We start from the raw sequence: 20,374 nt of genomic DNA on the forward strand, positions 1-20,374 counted from the left end.
CGAGTCGAAGCATCGGAACATGTTTGTTTTACGGTTTCTCTGAATTCCACTTTAACTAAACCTGGAAAACATGAATTGTTAATGAGATTTTCTGCTTTTGTGCCATATTTGGACTCTGCGGCTCCGCCAGTGTCCATGTTGGTATTTTTTCATTTCTTGTCTCTAAAATCTGACTTGACTTCCTGCTGCAAGAAGAAGGAATGTTCTAAATATCCTGGTTTCATTTTACATTGATTTAAACTCAAAGCAATAAGAGAATCTGAGGGATATTTAACATGTAAGGAGAATAACGCAGTAAATTTCAATATGAAAGACACATTAAAAAGCAGGCGGAGTGAACAAAGGGACGTGTAGTGACGTGCACACGCCTGAGCACACACACACTCTGGACAGATGAGATTATTTTGGGCTTTGTTGTCGCGTACAGCCGATCAGCGGCAGCTTAGCAGAGCCACACGGAGGTTTGGATTAATTCAGCTGGCAGAGCCTCGGTGACCAGATCACTGGGTTTCCTGACGAATTGGGAAACTTCAGAAGTCTGGTCTCTTTTGTCTGCTGGTTGAATTAAAGGGATTCTGCCTTTTAATGACATAAATAATCCATATTTGAAATTAAACCTGAACAAACTGACTCCAGATCCCCAGAGAAACATTGTGCCGCCTCTGGATGAGCCGTGGGCAGTCTGACGGTTTTGATTGGCTTTAGTCTCACGAACCCTGCGACCCTGGTCAGAGCTGCCCCCCCGCCTCGGGCTGATCATGAAGCCGGGATGATTCTGGACTCGGAGGTCAGAGCGTAAAGATGGCGCCGAGTCAAACTGGCTGAGGATGGTCTTGTGATGATGAGAGTGAAACTTCATCTGATTGGTTTCCTGACGTGTCTCCTTCCTCTCTCGTCTCCTGCAGGAAGATCTGAGCAGACACTCGTCCCTCGTCCGTCTCATCAGTGAAAAGACACAGCTTCCTCTCAGGTGAGTCACAGGTTTTGAGATGCACACACACATGTTGTCAGGACTTTAATTATACTGGAGCGTCGCCACAAGCAGCTTCATCGAATTAGCTTGTAAGTGAGACACTGGAGCAGCTGTGCAGTCACCAGCAGCTCCAGCAATCTGACAGTAAACGTCAGAACGAGCCCGGGGAGACGAGTCAGAGGCAGCTGGTTGAACTGGTGCAGAGTTGATTTCCTTTCCAATTCCCTCACGAAAGACAGTTGTGTTATGTGTCAGGAATTCTGGGGTCGCATCCTTCGGAGGTCTCGGCCGAAACCTTCTACTTGCATCCCTCACTTCTCAGGATAGAGAACCTCTGTGTTAAACCTTCTCTTTACGCCTCTTTAGCTCTTTAACGTCCAGCGACTCCTCTCACACCCAAATAACTTAAAGCAAAACACAGAAGTCTGGTCGTCTGCCAGACGCTGAGTTCCTCTTCCACTTCGGGGACTTCTCACTCTCTCTCTTTTCCCATGACTCATCGGGGGGGCCTGGGAGTCAGATGTAAGTGGCTGCACTGAGCCGGATGATTAGCCTGGCTGTTTATGAATGTATAATAGAGGGACTGGGTTAGGGGGGGGCAAGGGGGGGTTTAAGGGCCGATTGTTTGCGTTGATGTCATCGAGATATCTTCACCCTCCCCCCCTTACAAAAGTGATTATGTTTAAACTCCAGTCTGGTGTTTTTTAAACTTTGAGTTACTGGACAGGAAATGAAAAGCAAAGCGAGAAGCTAAATGTGGATTGTGAGAGTAAAGAAGCCTTGTCTTTGTGTGTGTGTGTGCGTCTATGTTTAGCTCTTTTCAACAAGAGAGTTGTGGGTTGTGGATGCGTTCGGGGGCGTCGGGGAGAGGGTGTGTTTATTTGTGTGTGTGGTTGAGATTGTGGGTTTGTGTGTGTAGGTGTGTGTATGGGCGTGAACAGGGAGACGCCTCAGCGGTGACAGACCAGAGCGACAAACAGAGATTTAAGTTCTCAAAAAGAAAAACCTGAACATGTACATCAAATTTTCCCACATTCGAAGCTCAGATTGTTTATATTTAAGAAGCTGAAACCATTGAAATACGATTTTAACGATTATGGATTATTCTGTCAAATTAATCAGTCGGCAAATTGCTTTGAATGATCAATATTTCAGTTTTCTACATTTCTTTAGAATAAAAGGAAAGTAAAGTTTGGAGTCAGGTTGAAATACAACGCTGAACAAACCTTGATTTATTATTGTGTTTAAATCAAACTGTAAAATGTGTAAAAAGAACCAAACATCCATAGGGATAAGTCGGTGATATGTGGAGGAACCTTCGCCCTCAACCACCAGCCATCAGAGTATTGATGATTTAAAAGGCTCGGCCCCATGTCAGTAACACAAATACACACACACACACACACACACACACACACACACACACACACACACACACACACACACACACACACAAACACACACACACACCCACACACTCACCCCTCACGCCTGCAGGCTCTGGTGACCTATTTCCAGATCCATAACATGGTCAGAGTGCAGCTCTGTGCCGCCATCGCCATCCTCCTCCTGACCGCCACCAGCCCGGCCCCTCCTCTCCCCTCCCTCCTCTCGTGTCGCCATGGGAACGATGACCTCACCGTGGGGCGGGGCTTGTGCGTGCCAGGAAGCATCGGCTTGAGGCTGAAGGTGCAGAGCAGGGGATGACACAGCAGGAAGCTCAAGTCGGCTCAACACTTTAATCCACTTAAAGGGGAAAGAGGAAGAACAGCAGATAATTAGCAAAGATAATCATCGATTATTATTGTAATTTACAGTTTTTAACGCTCATTTTCTATATTGAATCATACTTTATTATATGTTCTTTGAGAAAAACTAGAGAACACTTCTTCAAATATATTATGACGGTTTTTATTAAGATGAATAATTGTCGTATATTCTTTGAAATAGTTATAAATGAGCCTCCAGCCTCCGTGGTGGAGTCCTGCAAGTTTTCCGGTCAGAAGATTCATCAACAGATCTGAAGACTTTGAGACTGAAGCTTTTCATATCGTCAATTATTCCTCCTGAAATCTGAAAATATTATAAATGTATCACAATGTCCGAGAACATTTCAAGTTTACTGGGAATCTGTGGTCTTATGCGTCGTCCTTCTGACAAACAAACAAATGGGAGAAATCACGAGCTGAGTGACTGAGGTAATAATAACTGGCAGATAAATCAAAAATTAAAACTAGTTATTTCTTCTTCAGTTGAAGCTTTGATGATAACTGAATTTGCAGATTTATAAAATCGTTCTTCTGATTTGTTGTCGTGTCGTCGCTGTCGTCAACATCTCCTCACATGATTCCCCTCAGATCAACCAACTACATTTACGACTTTGATTCATAATAATTTCTTTATCTGAGTCAAAAGGTTTTGAGTGATAATGAAAAGCTTTATAAGAAAGTATTAGTCACATAATTGCAGTGCACCTCTACTGCCTGCATTACGGTACTTAATTTGAAGGGAGTGGAATCATCCCTGAATCTCCTGTCAGCAGGAGTGTGTTTTTCTTTCTGTGTGTGTGTGTGAGTGTGTGTGTTCACTACACACACAGTTCATTCACACTTCACTGGTTATGCTTCAGTCCCGCACACGTTTCTGCTGAGTCGACAAAACTTAATCCGCTCGTCTGCTGAGGAGGAGGAGGAGGAGGAGGAGGAGGAGGAGGAGGAGGAGGAGGAGGAGGAGGAGGAGGAGGAGCAGGAGGAGGAAGCTGGAGTCCGGGGTTAATTACAGGTCACGACAACCTTGCTGTCGTCCTCCTCCTCAATGTGACATTTACCCATCATCCCTTGCAACAAACCATACAGGGTTTATACATATTCTCCCATGAACGTGCCACTAACCCCCCCCCAGCCAAGTCCAGCAGGTTGATCAACATCATTTTACTCCAGAATCATTCTTAAAACTATTATTTTCATTATCGATAACTCTGCAGATTATTCTCTTCATTAATCAAGTTCAAGTTGACGTCTCCAAATTCTTTTCTTTTGTCCAATCGGCTCTCAAGTGTTGAATTTACAACAGTTAGTGTTTGTGAAAACCATCAAATGTTCACATTTCTGTAAACATGTAAATAATTTGTCTGACGTATTGATTATTTATGGCAAAGCAAAGCAGTGACCTCCTTATTGTGTCTTAGTGAACAAACAGGACAAGAGGACAAGGAGACAAAAGCTTATTATCTCCAGTGAATAAAAGGTCTCTGAGACTTTGAGAATAAGAGAAACTGAAAATATAAATCAGGGTTAAAAGTTTAAATAATGCACAACTACAGAAAATAAAAGTTTAAAGTATAAAAAACAACAAGGAGATAAAATAGAGATGTTATTCTACATGATGAGAACTGATACACAAACACACACAATGAGGATTAAGGGCAGGTTGTCCCACTGAGAGGCCGCCACAGATTCCATCCTCCCTCCTAAATGGATGGTGACATTCCGATGAGAGCGGCGCTCCACGGAGGCGTGATGGCTGACCCAGATCAGGGGGGGGCTGGTGGAAAGAAGAGGGGGTGGGGGCGGGGGGGTGAGCTGCTAACAGGGAGGGGAAGTGAGGTCGGATTAAGGCTGGGGGTGTGGTGGCGCCGGTGCGAGGAGGAAGAGGAGGAAGAGGAGGGATGCTCGGGCTGGAAGGTAAAGGGAAGTGTGGCGAGGGCGAGACACGCTAACCAGGGGTGGTGGGGGGGGGCAGAGACCTCCTCCTCACCTTCTCTCCCTCTCTCTCTCAGAGATGAGGCCTCCAGGTTGAGTCCAGAGACGTGAAGAGATGTGACAGCTCTTCTTTGACTGGTGCTGCTGTGGATTTAACCTCGTCCCCATCAGGACTCTGCTTCTTCTCTTTCAAAACAAAAAACCATTAACTTAAAACTGATATTTCACAGATTGAGATTCTACAGAAAAATAACAAGCTGATTTCTCCTGGTTTCATCAGTATTTGTTCGTTTGTCAGCAGGATTTTGTGGAGATTGTGGACATTTTGTGGAGGGGTGGGACTCGACTTAAGTAGAAATCCATTACATTTGGCTTTTCCTCATTTTTCCTTTGAGGCCTTAATATTGGTGGAGGTATTTTCCCTTCACGTGATCAATTCTTTCAAAACACGACCACCGAAACCAATCTGAACACCAGACGTCTTTAAAGATCTTGTGCAGGATTCTTTCTTTGGATTTCTCTCTCAGATTGTACTTAAAACTGATATTTCACAGATTGAGATTCTGCAGAAGAAAAACAAGCTAATTTTCTCCTGGTTTCATCAGTATTTGTTCGGTTGTCAGCAGGATTACACAAAAACTACACAACCGATTTCTGTGACATTTTGTCGAGGGGTGGGACACGAGTCATTTTGCTTTGGATCATATCAAGGATTATTTTCCTTTAAGGCCTAAATATCTGTTGAGGTATTTGCCCTTTACGTGATCAACTCTTTCAAAACACGACCACCGAAACCAATCTGAACACCAGGCGTCTTTAAAGATCTTGTGCAGGATTCTTTCTTTGGATTTCTCTCTCAGATTGTACTTAAAAATGATATTTCAAAGATTGAGATTCAACAGAAGAAAAACAAGCTGATTTTCTCCTGGTTTCATCAGTATTTGTTCGGTTGTCAGCAGGATTACACAAAAACTACACAACCGATTTTTATGACATTTTGTGGAGGGGTGGGACTTGACTTAAGTAGAAATCCATAACAATTTGCTTTTCCTCTCTTTTCCTTTAAGGCCTAAATATCAGTGGAGGTATTTGCCCTTTACGTGATCAATTCTTTCAAAAGAAGAACCACCAAACACCGAAACAAATCTTTAAAGATCTTGTGCAGGATTCTTTCTTTGGATTCCTCTCTCAGATTGTTTTGGCACTGTAGTGTTTTGTATGCATCATCATCATCATTAAGTGAGTCTGGCCTCCTGTGATGTTGTGCGTCTGAACCTGTGAGGAAATGATCTATTCTGGTCGTTTTCTCTTCTTCTATCAAAGCAGCTCTTGTGCTTTTATATATCGTTCTTCTCAGGGACAAAGTGAGAAGTCAGACGCTGGAACGTTATTTTCTAACCAGCAGCTGGAAGCATCGGCTCCTCCTGGCTGTCAGCGAACCGGTTTCCTTCCTTAGCAACAGACGGAGCCCTGGGCTGGGATTCCTACTCTCAGACAGTTTGGCCCAGTATCTCCACAGTGTCAGTGGGTCTCTTTACCTCCTCCCTCTCTCTCTCTCTCTCTTTCTCTCTCTCTTTCTCTCCTCTGATCCTCACATCTTCCCACTGCAGCAGACATTAGCCCACATCACCGAGAGCCTGTCGCCACGCAGCACTGCAGGGGAGGAGGGAGGGAGGGAGGGAGGGAGGGATGAGGAGGGATGGGCAGGAAGAGAGAGAGAGGGATGAAGAGGAGGGGTACACGCCGACACCAGTATGTTTCACATGGGCTCATAGTGGGAGAACAGAGGAGGAAGAAGGTGAGGAAAGAGAAGAGCGGCTAGAGAAAGACAAAGATTTAGAGGAGGGAACACAGGTTGTTCTGATGGAACAGCTGCTTGTTAAAGAGGGAGGGTCCATCCTGTTTAAACAGCAGCGTAGTGTGTTTCCTGTCGGGGGGGTTTGTTGCGCTCCAGCTAATAAGTGCAATTATGTATCTATAGGTGTGTGTGTGTGTGTGTCCGTCTCCACCCATAAGACCGGTGCTGGTTGCCGTGGTAACAGCCTCCCTCTCTCTCTCTGGTGCTGAGGGGATGTGAAGGGTGTGTCCGCATCTTTTCTTTCTCTCCCTTTTTTTCCACCCATCATTTTAAAAGCTGCGTGTTCTCGTGGTTTCTTTATTTCATTCTGGGACGATGATTTGCTTTTTGGTTGATATTTAAAAGATAAATGAAGCGTGTGTGTGTCTGTGTGTGTGTGTGTGTGTTTGCAGAATCGCACACAATGTCGACTGAAATCAAACACAAGATCAGTCTGTAGTGGTCGTGTGAAATGTAGAATTATGTGAATTCCGAGCGGCGGGATGCAGATCAGTTGTGTCTCAGCTTCCTGTCTCAGCACGTGGACGCTGAGACAAAGACAAAGCCGGTGGAGCAGCAGCAGCAGCGTGGCTCCTTACCGCCCCCTAGTGTCCGCTCTGCCACATCTAATGCTTCAGAGGAATCCCCTCTTTTTGGTTTTGCTCATCTCCCCCCTCTTCTCTCTCTCTGTCTCTGTCTCCCACCAGGTGACCCGTCCCCTCCCCGGCGTCCAGGCATGGCAGACGGTCGGCAGCCAGACGAGCACTGGGCCTCCAACGGCCGAGAGAACGGCGAGAACGGCTACTCCGCCTACAGCGCCGGCTACAGGGAGAACGGGTTCCACGGCGGGGCGGCTGCACATCCTGGAACCACAGGTACAGATGTGGCGTGTGTGTGTATGTGCATGAGTCACCGGAGACATTGATTGGACGGCGCTGCACAGGCCGCACGCTGCCAGATGGCTGCGAGCTGGGGGAAAGTGATTGGTTGTGCCGTGCCAGAGGAGAACGATCAATCCCTCCAACACGTTCATATGTGATTGAACAATCTGCTGCAGCTCTGGAAAACGCTGGAGATTCCATCACACTTAGCTTTGGCGTAGAAAGAAAGAGAGGAGGACAAGTTAAAGGAGAAGAAGAAGCAGGATAATAGACGTAGAAAAGAGGATAAAGCTTCTTATTCAGGGGATAACTGTTCACGTTGTGTGTGTTTTTATGTTAAATCTGAATATTGAGATGCTCTAGTGAGAATTTTTAAGGTAAGTTGTTGTTTTATAATCTGTTTATGAATCTGCTCTGGAGAAACAAAGCAGACGAGTCACTAATCAAACCCCAGAGGATCCTGGGATCTCCGCTCTGCATCAGACACGCCACCAGCGTTATTAGCCGGTTGTTAGTTTTTCATTTCCTTCCTCCCATCCACGTCTTGTCTTCCCTGTGTGTCTCTCTCTCTCTCTCTGTCTGTCTGTCTCTCTCCCTTCGCAGTGGATGACTCAGCCAATTTGCCTCCCTCCCCTCCCCCCTCTCCATCCGCTGAGCAGATCGGGCCCGTGGCACAAGGTACACACACGGGAACCCACACCAGACCCTCACGCATGAGAGTGTGAATGGTGGAAATGGTCAAACGTGTGCGTCTGGAGGATTTGGGGTCTCGAGACGAGGCAGCCGCTCCTCCTCCTCCTCCTCTTCCTCCTTTCTTCTTCTCCTCCTTTGATTTGTAGTTTCAGCATGTCCACTGACAACTTAAAGACGTCTCCAGTCTGTCCTCTTCTGTCCTGTCCTTCCAGACACTGTCCAATCTCACTCTAAAGCTAAAACGACCACTAACATCCTCCCTCGCGTCACGTGACCTGCCTCATCCAGCTGCCCCCCCCCCCTCTCAGCATCTCCTCCCTTCTGCTTTGACTCACTTTGTCTTTCCCAGTTTGTGAATCACACATCAGCTTTCAGCTCCTCAGAAAACAACAAGTGCTTTCTGATCGTTTCCTCTGTGCATGTGGCATGCAATCAACCAGATGTAGAAGTAGATTAAGTAGAGTTCACACCTCCACCAAGGCCCAGACCAGGTTTTAATTAGGTACGTCCAGATTTCTATGTGGATCTGTTAAATATCCAATATACTTGATTTTCTGAAAGTAGATTTTGTGTAATCCTGCAGACAAACAACAGACAGAACCTTGGTGGAGGTTTCACTGCATGTTTTATGGTTTATTTAACACAAGATACATAAAACATCCTCAGGGACTTTCCCCTTATGCTTAAAATACTTTACTTTATACTTTAAATACATGTGATGATGTAGCTGTGTTTGAATATTAATAAATCAATAAGAGTCTGTAGGTTGTGTTGATTGCATCCCGTACATCTCCATCAGAGCTGAAAGTGATAAACCATGTGACCCCAGTTTTGTCGTCCTCCATGTCTCATCCATGTGTCTCCCTCCTTTCCTGCCCTAAGAAGATAAAGTAGAGGAGGAGGTGGAGGAGGAGCAGGAGGAGCAGGAGGAGCAGGAGGCTCCCGACCAGGAGGAGGTGACATATGAGCAGCCAGGAGACTCGCTCTTAGAGCAGGCAGATTATTTAGCAGAGCCCCAGACACCTGAGGTCCTCAATGGAGGAGCTCATCCAGGTGAACACAGCTCGTCTCCCAAAGGTGTGTGTCTGTGTGTGTCTGTGTGTCTGTGTGTGTGTGGTTCAACTGAGTGAATGTGCGACTGTTCTCTTCCTTCTTTGCATGATCCTCTCGTGCTCTGTTTATCGGGCACGGAGACTTTTCCTCTCTCGGTTCCCAAAGTGTGATGCGACTCCGGCTTTGCCGCCGACCTTCCTCCGGCTTCTTTGCTCTTCAGCTTCTGCTTCGACACCTGAAGTTTTGCAAAAGTGACACAACACCACACTTTGATTTTTGTGCTTTCCTCATGCCATTCGCTTTCCATCGGAGCGACATTAGAAGACCTGATCAACCATGTTGTGGTTGATCACCTCTCTGCCCTCTTGTATTGCCAGCTACATTGCAAATGCCAAAATCACTGTGTGAACGGTCCAGCATTATAGATTTGATTGTAATTATTGTATTGTTCTGTGGATCCTGCTGGATTATTGTGTTTATGAGAACGCACACTTGTTCGGGTTGCTTCACGAATCAGAGTCGATTCTACTGCTGTTGTGTGTCCGTCACTTTGAGTTTCGATGTTGTTTTCATTCCATCCCAAGGCAAAGGATAATCCTGTTTTCCTATTGTTACTAAAATCACTTATAATCCATATCTGTAAATAAATTCACTATAAATTCACTTCACAAAACTGCGAAAACTAAAAGTACATTCTCTGCGTATTGCAATAGGAATTCAATACATTTCTGGACATTTATTTCTCGTCATGTGACGTCATGCAACTCATCCCTTCATTCCAGTTCTGCACGCTGTCTGGGTGCTGTACTCCCGCCCCCCCGCTGTGTGTTCTGCCTGATGGAGAGCTTCTGTATCTGTGTGCAGACGGGCTCCGCTTCTCTGTATTGGCTTGTTGTGGATGCTGCTGGCGAAAGCTTTTAGGTAGCGTGACTCCAAGACGCACAAAGTTGTTCAGTGTCCTTCGAACTCGCAGCCCGGCCGGAAGAAGAATGTCTCAGTCCGGAGTCGGGTGAGTCTGTGGTGAAAGAAGACGAGCAGCAAGTGTCGTCGCTGCTGGTTGTTGAGAAAGCGAATCCTGAAGGGGAAGAAGTCGCCTCGAGTGAAGCTCCGCCTCCTCCGTCTGTGAAAGATGAAGAAGCTTCCTCGATGGAGGAGGCAAGAAAAGACGAAGAGGGTGAAGTCGAAGAGTCGCAAGAGGTGAAAGAGTCAGAAGAGTTGTCGCCAAGCGAAGAGAAACCGACAGTTGAGTCCTTAGATACGGAACAAGATGGAGGTAGTGACGTTAGGACGCAGGAGACACCAGTGACTGATATTGAAAACGTCAAATCGAGTCCAGAACCTGGTGCAGAGTCCGAAACCACATCTGGGAAGTTGGTAGAAGAGAAACCAGGAGCTGCGAGTTACTTTGAGACGTCCACAAAAATCCCCGGAGACAATTCAGCGCAAACTCAGAGCTACTACGAGCTCAGCACAGCGACGGAGACGGAGTCAAGAGAACCTGAAGAAGTTGTTCTGAAGCAAGAGGACGAAGAGGAGACAGTGAAGACGTCCAGCTGTGAAGTGTCGTTAGAGCAGAGAAGCCTCTCGCTGAACATCACCGTCGGATCCTCGGAGAAGGAGTCCAGCTCCTTCTCAGAGAGTTTATGTCCAATCAGTGGAAGTTTTGATGAAGCCGAGGTTCCTCCTTCAACGCCACCGGTGGAGAACCGTGACCACAAGCTTCCTCCAGCGGTGTCCATCACTCAAACATCTGCTGACGCCCACGAGGATGCTCCTGCTGAAGAAACGCCCCCAAGTCCTGATGAGGAGATGTCCAGTTTCTGCCTCTCTGAGATGTTGGACCTGGCGGGAGCGCTGCCCCAGCTGTCGGGGGGGAGGAGGGAGGTCGACCACATGAGGAGGAAGTCGGTGCCCACCAACGTGTCGTCCCTCGTGGGCAGCTCTCTGGCCCGGCTTGCTTTGGGAGATACGATCTCCAGGAGGGAAACCCAGCTGGAGGAACTGGGCTACTGTGTCTTCAACGAGTACTCGGGTCCGATGCCGTCTCCTGCAGACGTTCCCAGTCCGGGACACTCTCCGCACCAGTGCTTCCCGTCTGTGGAGAGCCAGGTCGAGGAAGAGCTCAGTGGTTACAAGGGGATCCACCAACCGGATCAAAGAACTGTAACCGAGAATAAGGACTCGCCGGGGCAGACGTCCAAGATGATGGAACGAGCCGTGACGAGCGGAGTGAAACCCGATCGCCTGAGAATCCCGATGACCGGCTCCAAAGACAGGATGAATGAATTCCGTCTGGATAGCGGCCTGACAGGGGACCTCAAGATCCAAGCCATCCCTGAGGTGGACGTGGAGAAAGACCCGTCCAGAGAGGCGTCCCCCATCCCGCCGGACAGTTCCTTCACTTTCTGTCCCGTGGACCCTTTGAGCAGAGTTCCAAAGAGTCCCACCGTCCCCAAATCTCCAGAGGACACACTTTCAGAAAGCCAAGACGCTAAAGACGAAGCTGGGGAAGAGGTCAAAGCGGAGGACGAGTTAGAATCTGAGGGCGGAGATGATAAAAAGCAAGAGTTGGACAAAGAAACGACGCCACCTGAGCAGAAAGAATCAGAACAAGGTAAAGAAGCGAGCAGATCTTCAGTTTTCTCTCCGTCTTCAGAGGAGAAGAAGATTCAAGAAGTCACAGAAACACAAGAGATCCCAAAAACCCAAATCCACTCACAAATAAGCACCTCCATCATCGTCATACCTCAAGCACAAGCAGAGGAAGAGGATGAGGACGATATCGAGATGGCCGAGGAGCCTCAGGAGATGATGGAGGAAGCAGAGGAGCCTCAGGAGATGATGGAGGAAGCTGAGGAGCCTGTTCCTCCGAAGACGCTTGAGGCTGAAGACGGAAAGAAAGAGGAGGAGACGGGAGGCGACCAGGTGCTGGAAGAAGAGCCAAAGTCAGGAGGAGAAGAACAGAGTCGTGGTGCGACCCACTCGTCTCCGTGCTCCGACCAGGGAGGAGGCCGAGAGGAAGAAGAAGCAGAAACAAGCCGAGAAGACGGAGGGAAACAGGAAGTGGAGCAAGAGAAGAGGATGGATGAAGAGGAGGAGAAAGCGGTTGAGGTCGTTCAGGAGGTTCAGGAGACGAGTCAGGGGGAGAACGATGAGACCACACTGGACGTCTCCATCCTGGACTCAGACAGTGGCTGGATGGACTCACAAGGTACCGGAGCTTAAACATTAAAAGTTATAATCTGTAAAAACATGTTTTAAAAGTGAATTAAAGTTAATTTCCAGCATCAGGAAGCTTGTTGTTCTGATTCCTCTCCACTGCAGATGAGGACAAAAGTATTATGACCGAGCAAATCGAAGCCCTTCCTCTCACCCAGAGTTCCACCGGCTCGCCCGCGGCGGCGGCGGCGGACAGACCCGCTAAACGGGCACCTGGCAGAGGGAGGGGCCACGCCGGCACCGCCGAGAGCAAAGTGTCCCGCAAAGCGCCCGGCCACCATCCCAGAGAGGACATGAAGAAGAAAAAAGGTTTTGATTTAGTCTTGGAGAACGAACGAGTGTTGTCTGATCCGGTCTGTGTTTCCCTGTTGGTGTAATCCTCTCTCTCCCTTTTCTCTGCCAGTAGGCATGAGGAGGACTGAGCAGAATAAGCTGTCAGTCCTCCAAACTCGCTCGCCATCTCGAAAGAGCGCCGGCAGAGCGGCGGCCCGACAGCCGCGGCCCGCTCTGCTGCTCGGCTCTGCTAGACGCAAGGCCTCAGGTGATCACTAGGGGGAGAGAGAGAGAGAGAGAGTGAAAGCAAACTGTGTTTACAAGGTGCTGCCCCCCCCCTCTCTCTGGGTGGCTGTTGATTGGTGCAGGTGCAATGTAGCTGGCAAACATCTCGTGCAGCCGACTCATCTGTTTTCTCTCCATCGTCACTTTTTGGTTTCACGGGTTCATCTGGTGCATCTCCAGCTTCCTGTTTCCTTCTGGACTCGCTTCTCACTTTTCTGTCTTTGCTGGAAGTGGCTTCAGAGTTTGTGTGAAAAGGAGGATTGTGTGTGTGGTTATCAGGACATGTGTGTTGTTGTTACACATCGCAGCTAAGTCCCTTTGCTTATTTCATTCAGGGAGCGTAATGCACATGGATGTAAAAGCAATGTCTCCTCCTGCTGGTGCACGCTGGTTATTACATCGAGGTTGTTTTCTCTGCAGGCATGGAGAGCCACCAGCCCCTCAGTGTGGCCCACCAGTCCAGGGAGAGGACCACTGTGAGTGCACACACACACACACAGACACACACACACTCTGCACGACAAACTTTTCTTTACTTCCTCACTTTCTTTTCTGCACCTTTGTTTTTATTTCTCCGTCTTGTCTTCGCATGCTCGCTGCTTTTTTCTTCATCTCCACCAAACAGAGGAAATCTGTGAGTAAAGAAAATCCAACGACCTTCATCATTTCATTCACATTCTGAACAAGATGCTGTGTCATGTTTGTCTCCATCAAACCATGACTCATCTCATCTCACTCCTTTGTTTCTCCATCTGTCACCTCTTCCTCCCTCCTGCATGTTCCCCCCCACCTCTGGCCACGCCTCTCGTCCAGAGCCCCACGCGGGCCGTTCTCTTAAAGCTGGCAGCGCAGCGCCGGGGGTTCGATAACCATCCCCCCCGGCCCGGCTCTGCCTGTAGCCTTAAGCGGAGCCCCCTGGTGGAGGCGGAGCTCAGTGCGTTCCGCCCCTCCTCTGCATGCTCGCGCCCCTCCCCTCAGCCCCACAAATGGGATGGGAAGGTAAAGTGGGAGGAGCCCAGGGGCTGATGGGTAATGCATGCTGCAGGTGATGATGATGATGATGATGATGCTGACTCGTCGCTCTTTGTGTTGACACCAGGAGAGAGCGTACCGCAGCCCGGAGAAGAGGTCGTCCCTCCCCCGGCCGGCCAAGTCCCTGACCCGCCACATCCCGGCGGCGGAGCAGGACGACAGCACCCCCTGCAGGCCGACCTGTAAGAACGCATTCCACACGCTTTCCCTCCTTTATTCACTTTACTGAGTCTCGCTGACGATTTGTTTTGATCACGTTCTAACTCCCACACACCCTGCTCCTCTCTGACCTCCCCCGCCCCCCCGTCTTCTCTAAAGCGATCCGGTCCAGAGGGGACAGCAGGTCTCGAAGGGCCCCTGGTGTGGCAGGTAGACCACCATGTAGACCACCATGTAGACCACCATGTAGACCACCATGTAGACCTGTTAGACCCTCATCAGCAACACACCACATCTAGTTCTGCTCTTGTGAACGATTCATTCATCTTCGTCGCACGTTATTCGTAATTTCCACTCGTCTATTTTCCCAAATACAGTGAATCATCACTTCATCGTCCAATCAGAGAGAAGCTTGTTCAGTATTTTGGTTAAACCTGCAGTGTCCTTATCACAGTGAGCAGGTGGGATCCATAGCGACAGGTTCCTGCTTCCTGTTCGTCCTCGGGACTGAGATCCCATTGGTCCCGACTGCACCGGTATCCCGGCAACCGGCTTCCAGTTTGTTTTCAGGCTGCTGGTCAAACACTCTTGTTTGAACTGGGATGTTTGATTTGTGGAAGCTGCAGATTTGGCGCCGGCGAGGCGGCGTCCTTGCCCTCACGAGCGTTCACTCACACACACACATTCAGTCCATCACTGATCTTTCTTCTTCTTCTTCCATATTCCAGGAAAGACTTCTTCTTCTCCTTCTCCCTCTAATCCCACCTCTCCTCTCTCTCCTTCAGGCACAGACTCCCGTTCTCGGTCAGTCCGTAGCGGCGCCTCCACCCCCGGCTCCACCGCCGTCACGCCCGGCACACCCCCGAGCTACGCCTGCCGCACCCCAGGGTCACGCACCCCCGGCAGCCACACCCCCAAGTCCTTCAGCATCCTCCAGGAGAAGAAGGTGGCGGTGATCCGGACTCCGCCCAAGTCGCCGTCCACCGCCCAACGGCAGCTGAAGGTCCTCAACCAGCCGCTGCCCGACCTGACCAACGTCAAGTCTAAGATCGGCTCCACCTCCAACCTCAAGCATCAGCCCAAGGGCGGACAGGTAACGGGTCGAGGTTCGGAATCCAAACAGAATTATTTGAGGTTAAATTCAGACAGAAAAAGACAAATTAAGGTAAATATTCATCATATTTTATGATATGCAGTTACCTAACTCTGCCACAAGGGGGCAGAAATGCTCAAGCTATATTTTAAACCTCAGATAAAATATATTTAATTTGTCTGTACAAGGCGAAAAACATTTTTACCTTTAATACTATTATTTATTCTTTAAGCTTAAGTTTATGCACCTTACATCCAGCTCCGGGATGTAACTTAGAAAGTAGTAATAGATAAATACGGTGTAAACCTTACGCATATTGAATAAATAGATAGATAAGGTGTAAACAGACTTATTGCCCATGTTTTTGACTTTTAACTTTTATTTTACATGACTTGTTTCTCTCGTCAGAATTTGGAAACGTGTGCACGAGCTTCTTTCTCTTTCTTTCCTTCCTTTTCTCTCCGAGTGTTTTAAAAACATCTCCTCCATCCTCACTGCCTCTGATACGTCCACCTGCTTCCTCTCCACTGTCCTCTGTCCCCTCCATCACCTCCCCTCTCCTCTTTACCTGTTCCTCCTCTCATTCTCCTGAAAGAAGCTTCAGCTGCACCACAAACGTCTCATGTTGTTTCCTCCTCTTGAAATATTCTCCTAAGAATAACCAGGAGCACCTCTGAGGAGCAGTCGACCTGCAGCATCACTCGCCCCGGGGAGCTGCTGACGGCAGATTCTCCCTCCGGCTCGGACCATTAATAATTTCGGGTGGAATTACTTATTGAAAAGTTGTGTCACGGACACAGGATGAGAATTTACTGCCTCATTTTTAGGTTTTAAACAAAGTTGTTGCTCAGCAGGTCCATGAAAACTGTTAATTTTAATTTCACGTTCATCTCCACTGGTTCACATGTTCCTTTTTCTTAATATCACTCAAATGTCTTACCCCCTCTCGTCTCCGGGCTGTAGCAGACGTGTGGTCGTTCATTCTTCCGTCTGGTAACCGCGGCGACGCTAAGTCTTTGTGTTGCTGTGACTTTTCATTAACTCCTGTGAAACGAGGACGAGGAGGAGATTCATCGTCGCTCTGGCAGCTTCTCTCTGAGGAGACATGTGACAGAGAGAGAGAGAGAGGAAGACATGTTTAATGACGAGTCAGAGAAGCAGCAGAGAAGGTTTTATTTAACTTACACGTAAATAATCAGGGAGATGAGGTTTTTTATAAAAATACAAATATGCTTTAATGAGAACTGTCAACTGAGGAATCAGTTAATCACATGATTGTTAATTATAGTAATTGGGTTCAGCTCTGGGGCTTTGTCATTGGACGACCTTGCAGCTGCAGATGGGGCAAGATGGCAGGAGGTGTGTGTGTGTGTGTGTGTGTGTGTGTGTGTGTGTGTGTGTGTGTGTGCGTGTGTGCGTGTGTGCGTGTCTGTGTGTGTGTGTGTATTTAAGGTTGAAAGAGCTGTCAGGAGAATCCAGGTCATGTCACTCGTGTGTTTCCCCCTGAACACATTTCTCTTTCCTGTTTGTTCATTTCTGATCCGTAAACAATGGATTAGCTTTGATTCTTTATTCTCTGTTGTGGCAGGAGGCAGAAATACTTCAATTACTCAATTTATGAGCTTCAGCGAGTTTAAATATGTTACATTTATCTGTATTTGTAGTATTTTTGTTTGTTTGTTTACCCTATCACCTTGTTCTCAGAGTAAATTCAATGTAAACACATGTTTACAGTAAATGAAAACACTGATCACACTTGACTCCATCAACCGAGGCACATATAGTTGTTTCCTTTTGTTTTCACTGGATTTTGTTTTAGGTTTGCATTTTAAGCGAGAAGCTGGACTTCAGTGCTGTTCAGTCAAAGTGCGGCTCCAAGGATAATCTGAGGCACTCGCCCAAAGGAGGCAATGTATGTACGCTTTTCTCTTTTCTTCCTCTGTTCCCTCCTCCTCTTCCTCTTCCTCCTTTCAGCTGCAGCGCTTGCTCATGCTACTTTTATATGTTCATCTGTCGAGCCATCGGTTTGTCTGGGCCAAGCTCAGAACATCCATGTTTCTTCTTTATCCACTTTTGCTTCAGAGTGAAATAACGACTCTATTACAAGATGAAAACATAACTGTGTTTATCTGAACTCACCGAAGAGCAGCTCTGGTTTGTTTCCTGTCGTGTAGATCAGATGAAATCCAAACGCTAACCTGACAGATGTTGAACTTTCCCTGGCTTGTCTTGAGCAGGACAGAGGGGAGGAGATGATGATCCCTCAGTGTCTTCAGGTTTGATAGATAATAACAAATTCACCCTCTCATTCCCAGGTCATGATTCCAAGTGTGAAACTGGACTTCAGCCACGTTCAGTCTAAATGTGGCTCCATGGCGAAGATCCAGCACACGGCCGGAGGAGGAAACGTGAGTGACATCTTCCATCTTACTATTCAAACTCGTACATTCAGGTGTGAACTGTACCTTCATCATGTTTCAATTCATATTCGCTCCACAGATCCAGATCCAGACCAAGAAGCACGACATGAGCCACGTCACCGCCAAATGTGGATCCATGTCCAACATCCGCCACAGGCCAGGTACCAGACACAGCTGCTGGAGCATCACATGCACTGACTCTCACACACATTTACGACTATCATATGTAAATATATATTATGTTATATTCAAATATATATACTGTACTATTTTTATATACTGTCTAACAATAACATTACCATCATATCATCAGTACTATTACCATCATCTTGCCACTGCACCTTATCTACCTATTTATCTTGTGTTTGTGTTTTTATTCTTTCTACCTCAATATTTTTTATTTTATTCTATTGTATTGTATTTTATTGTATTCAAATATACCGGCTGCTATGACGACTTAATTTCCCTTCAGGGATGAATAAAGTAATCTATCTATCTATCTATCTATCTATCTATCTATCTATCTATCTATCTATCTATCTATCTATCTATCTATCTATCTATCTATCTATCTATCTATCTATCTATCTATCTATCTATCTATCTATCTATCTATCTATCTATCTATCTATCTATCTATCTATCTATCTATCTATCTATCTATCTATCTATCTACCTATCTATCTATCTATCTATCTACAGACACAGCTGCTGGAGCATCACATGCACTGACTCTGTGTTTCACTGATTCTCACACACATTAACGAGGAATTTAACACTTTAACATTTCCTCAGAGAACATTGGACCTCATGCAAGAACAGATTTATTCTTAAATGATGCGTACAAGGAGTTAAGGTGAACTAGTAGCATTCTCTTATGTAGAATTTTCGAATATCTAATCTAATATGTGATTTAAAATGACTATATGAGATTTAAACCAGCCACACAAGTGCCTGTGTGTGAGGAGGTGTGCAGGTCCAACCTGTTGTCCAGCCCAGTTTCCTCCTGAGGTTCTCCGCCCTGAGCGAGTTGCCTTCAGGAGAAGCTGCAGGCGAGCGATGTCTCTTTGACGCTTCTCCCTTCTCCCTGTCCGGCCTCCAGGGGGCGGTAACGTGCGCATCGACAGCGTGAAGCTGGACTTCAAGGACAAGGCCCAGTCCAAGGTCCGCTCGCTGGACAACACCACCCACACTCCTGGGGGGGGCAACATCATGGTAAAAAGAAGCACACACACACACACACATCTGTTAGAATCAGAGACACAACCCTGACCTTCACTCTGGTTCCTCCTTCCTCTCCGCACGCCACAGATCGAGAGCCACAAGCTGACCTTCCGGGAAACGGCCAAAGCCCGGGTCGACCACGGCGCCGAGATCGTGGTCACCCACACCCCCGGCGTGGAGACGGGAGGCCTCTCCCCTCGCCTGTCCTCCGCCGGCAGCATCAACCTCCTGGAGTCGCCGCAGCTCTGCACGCTCGCCCAGGACGTCACCGCCGCCCTCGCCAAGCAGGGCTTATGAGCCGGTTGCCCCCCCCCCCAGCTTCGGATACCCACAAAAAGAATAAAAAAAAGAATCCACAGCATCTCTCCCATCATTCACCGATCAGCATCCAGTGTTTTCCCAGCATCCCTCACTGAGGCCCCTCCCACACACACATGACCCCACAGGCTGTTGTAGTTGATTGACCTTCAACGACCCTTCCACACATTCCAGCGGGATTTTAAAACTGAATTCTTTATTTCTCTTTCATTTCCCTCAGATCCGGACTTTTCTGTTTAGCGTTAGGCCGAATGCGTCGGAGAGAAGAGTCGATGGTTTTTACGATTGTACAGCGGTTATTTTTTAGCTTGAAAAGCATCACCACATTCCAACGTGATCATAACGTCCAACCAGAATTTATACGGTACCGAAGTCGAGATAGAGCAACTAGAATCTAGACGTGAGTCTTAAAGAAACACGAGTGCGTGAGACGTAGCTTACAGAAAAGGGGCGTGTCCGCGGAATGGTTGATGAGCATGTCTGCAAAAAATGTGACATTTTAAGTCAAACGACATGAAGTTTGTTTAGGTTGGATTTTGATGGTTTGATTTCCTGATATGTGCTGAATCGTTGTTCTGTTTTTCTTTTTATATATATATAAATATATCTATAAATGTGAGTGTAGTGGAAGTTGTCCCTGGTTTTGTATGTTCCCTGTGGCTGCTCGGGCTCGTTAGCACCTCGGCGTGAATAACCTCTGCAGTTCTGTGAGTCAAGTGCTAAAAGATTAGCTTTCCAATAGATCCTCTCTTGTTTTTCCTCCTCTCGAAACCAATAGGCTGCTCATTTTTATTTGGTTTTTAAACGTTTGCTTTCGTGGTTTCACCGGGCGAAACAACAACAACGCTGTTATGCTGGCATGGCGAATTAATTAAACTTTTAAAAAATGACATCTATTCGGAGACATTTTAAACTTTTCAGTGTCTTTACTTCAACTGCTCCTGTGACTTTTCTCCTTCGGCAGAGACGGGCTCGTGTGTTTGTGAATGAATTAAAAAAGAAAAGAAAGAGAAAGAGAAAGAGAAAGAGAAAGAGAAAGAGAAAGAGAAAGAGGTGAAAGGAAGAAGCTTTATATGAAAACACTCGTTTTGACCGAGCAGCTTCTCGACCGAAAACGACTTCATGAGAATTTGTTAAAAAATAAGAGTGAACACATTCTCTACTCTCTGTTGTGAACCCCTCTGCCCCAGTGTCCGCCCCCCCCGCCCGCCCC

The 20,374-nt window shown here is 47.3% G+C and overlaps 1 protein-coding gene across 1 annotated transcript in view; it reads left to right on the plus strand.

The window, feature by feature from the left end:
• Positions 1–19,140, plus strand: part of LOC132996942 (microtubule-associated protein 2-like) — a 38,426-nt gene extending 19,286 nt beyond the window's left edge. Inside the window, exons 3-16 of the mRNA XM_061067313.1 lie at positions 906–970; positions 7,219–7,386; positions 7,996–8,070; positions 10,112–12,349; positions 12,463–12,666; positions 12,761–12,905; positions 13,325–13,391; positions 14,015–14,129; positions 14,266–14,316; positions 14,892–15,199; positions 17,515–17,607; positions 17,699–17,780; positions 18,722–18,834; positions 18,931–19,140. Of these exons, the coding sequence (XP_060923296.1) occupies positions 7,248–7,386; positions 7,996–8,070; positions 10,112–12,349; positions 12,463–12,666; positions 12,761–12,905; positions 13,325–13,391; positions 14,015–14,129; positions 14,266–14,316; positions 14,892–15,199; positions 17,515–17,607; positions 17,699–17,780; positions 18,722–18,834; positions 18,931–19,140 (3,840 nt within the window). The 5' untranslated portion in view covers positions 906–970; positions 7,219–7,247. The remainder of the gene's footprint in view (positions 1–905; positions 971–7,218; positions 7,387–7,995; positions 8,071–10,111; positions 12,350–12,462; positions 12,667–12,760; positions 12,906–13,324; positions 13,392–14,014; positions 14,130–14,265; positions 14,317–14,891; positions 15,200–17,514; positions 17,608–17,698; positions 17,781–18,721; positions 18,835–18,930) is intronic.
• The last annotated feature ends 1,234 nt before the right edge of the window (positions 19,141–20,374 follow it).

Source organism: Limanda limanda, chromosome 23 (assembly GCF_963576545.1).
Source record: "Limanda limanda chromosome 23, fLimLim1.1, whole genome shotgun sequence".
In the NCBI taxonomy this organism is placed as follows: Eukaryota; Metazoa; Chordata; class Actinopteri; order Pleuronectiformes; family Pleuronectidae; genus Limanda; species Limanda limanda.